The 1,661-nt window shown below is 40.7% G+C and overlaps 1 protein-coding gene across 1 annotated transcript in view; it reads left to right on the forward strand.

The window, feature by feature from the left end:
* The window catches only part of LOC125851699 (uncharacterized), a 3,505-nt gene extending 2,609 nt beyond the window's left edge, over nt 1–896 (forward strand). Inside the window, exons 3-4 of the mRNA XM_049531464.1 lie at nt 10–74; nt 144–896. Of these exons, the coding sequence (XP_049387421.1) occupies nt 10–74; nt 144–896 (818 nt within the window). The remainder of the gene's footprint in view (nt 1–9; nt 75–143) is intronic.
* The last annotated feature ends 765 nt before the right edge of the window (nt 897–1,661 follow it).

A 1,661-nucleotide genomic window follows, 5' to 3' on the forward strand; every position in this document is an offset into this window, starting at 1 on the left:
ATGATCTTTTAAACAAGAAGGATATCCAAGGAAACACTGTTTTGCATCTTGCTGTCTCAACTAAGCAATACGAGGCAAGTATCTTTTCATTGTATATGCCTCATCTTATCATCTTGATTTTTAACTTGAAATGATTCATTCAGGTTGTTGATATGTTGCTGGATGAGAATGTTGTTTCTAAGGGCACAATTGAGGTGAATTCTTTGAACAAGAAAGGTCTTACACCTTTGGAGGTACTATTAGAGGAATCTGGAGATAGAGATATTGAGGAAATTCTTAGAGCATCTGGTGCTGTATCTGCTGAAAACTTGCAAGTTTTGGTAGTTCCAGTTCAAGATCCATCAAATGAACAATCCAGTAGAGAGCAAAGAAGGGACCAGCCTCGATCTAATTCTAAGAAGCTTCAGGATTTCTTCAAGTACAATAAAACCAAAGATTATCCAGGAAAAGTAAGAGACACCCTTCTTGTGATAGTCATTCTAATTGCAACAGCAACTTATCAAGCAATTCTCAGTTCACCAGGAGGCGTATGGCAGGACACTTACTGGCCTGACCACAATAACAACAGCACTAGGCATATTGCAGGACAGTCAGTGATGGGTGATAACGATCCAATTTGCTATATCTTGTTCATGATTTTCAACTCCCTCGGATTTTTCATATCCCTCTACACGATAAATTTCCTTACAATAGGATTTCCTTTGCAATCAGAACTGCAAGTCTCACTTCTTGCCTTGGCGATAACCTATTGTACTGTGATGTTTTCCTTAATGCCTAACTGGGAATTTTTTTTCTTGTTTCTTATCCTTATCGTAGTCATATCAGCATTGTTTCCCGTCATTTCAGTGATGTTGAGAAACTATTGCAAGAAACCTAGATTCTTGTCATGTTTATAAACTAGACAGCTACTTGAACAGCATCTTCCTGTATTTTCTTCTTCTTTTGAGGTTCAATCAGCAAGTGTTGAGATTCTAAATAAAAAATTACTTATGAGATTTATTAAAATCACTTTTACTTGATCACTTTTAAATGGTCTTGTATGAAATAGGTTAACGTGCTGTTTTCTTGACGCTTCCATAGTATTTTACTATTAAACAAACTCTCAAATTGTAACACCCCGTATTCAAAATAGACAAAAATGCAGATTTTAAGAAGTTGCAGGTGCAACTTACGGTCACCATCCACGGACCGTAGGTCAGACCACGGCCCGTGCTGGTGGTCCGTGGTTCACCACTGCAACCCCTCCCCAAACCAGCTCAGAAAATTGGCTAAGTCCCGGCTCACGGACAGACCCACGGTCCGTAGATCAGACCACGGTCACTGGTCTGTGTCCGTGGATCGAGACCTCCTTCATCCAGCCTCTGACACGAACTACGGTTGACCAGCACGGACCGTCATTCGATCCACGGTCCGTAGTTCTGACCGTAGATCGAAGGTTAGCAGCCAGTTAGCTGAAAATTCTGATGGGTCAACTTCAGATGGTCATACCTTTTAGTACAAAATAAATTATGTGTCCCATGACCTATGGTTAGATAGATAATTGAATTATCTTTCCAACGCCACCGAGTTTGCTAAATTCCAACCTCCGAGTAAAAAGTTATGCCCGTTTTAGTGAAGGCCTGTCGAGCAGAGTCGATCGACGGACCCAATCTACGGACCGT

The sequence above is a fragment of the Solanum stenotomum genome, unplaced genomic scaffold (assembly GCF_019186545.1).
Source record: "Solanum stenotomum isolate F172 unplaced genomic scaffold, ASM1918654v1 scaffold28676, whole genome shotgun sequence".
NCBI classification, from domain to species: Eukaryota; Viridiplantae; Streptophyta; class Magnoliopsida; order Solanales; family Solanaceae; genus Solanum; species Solanum stenotomum.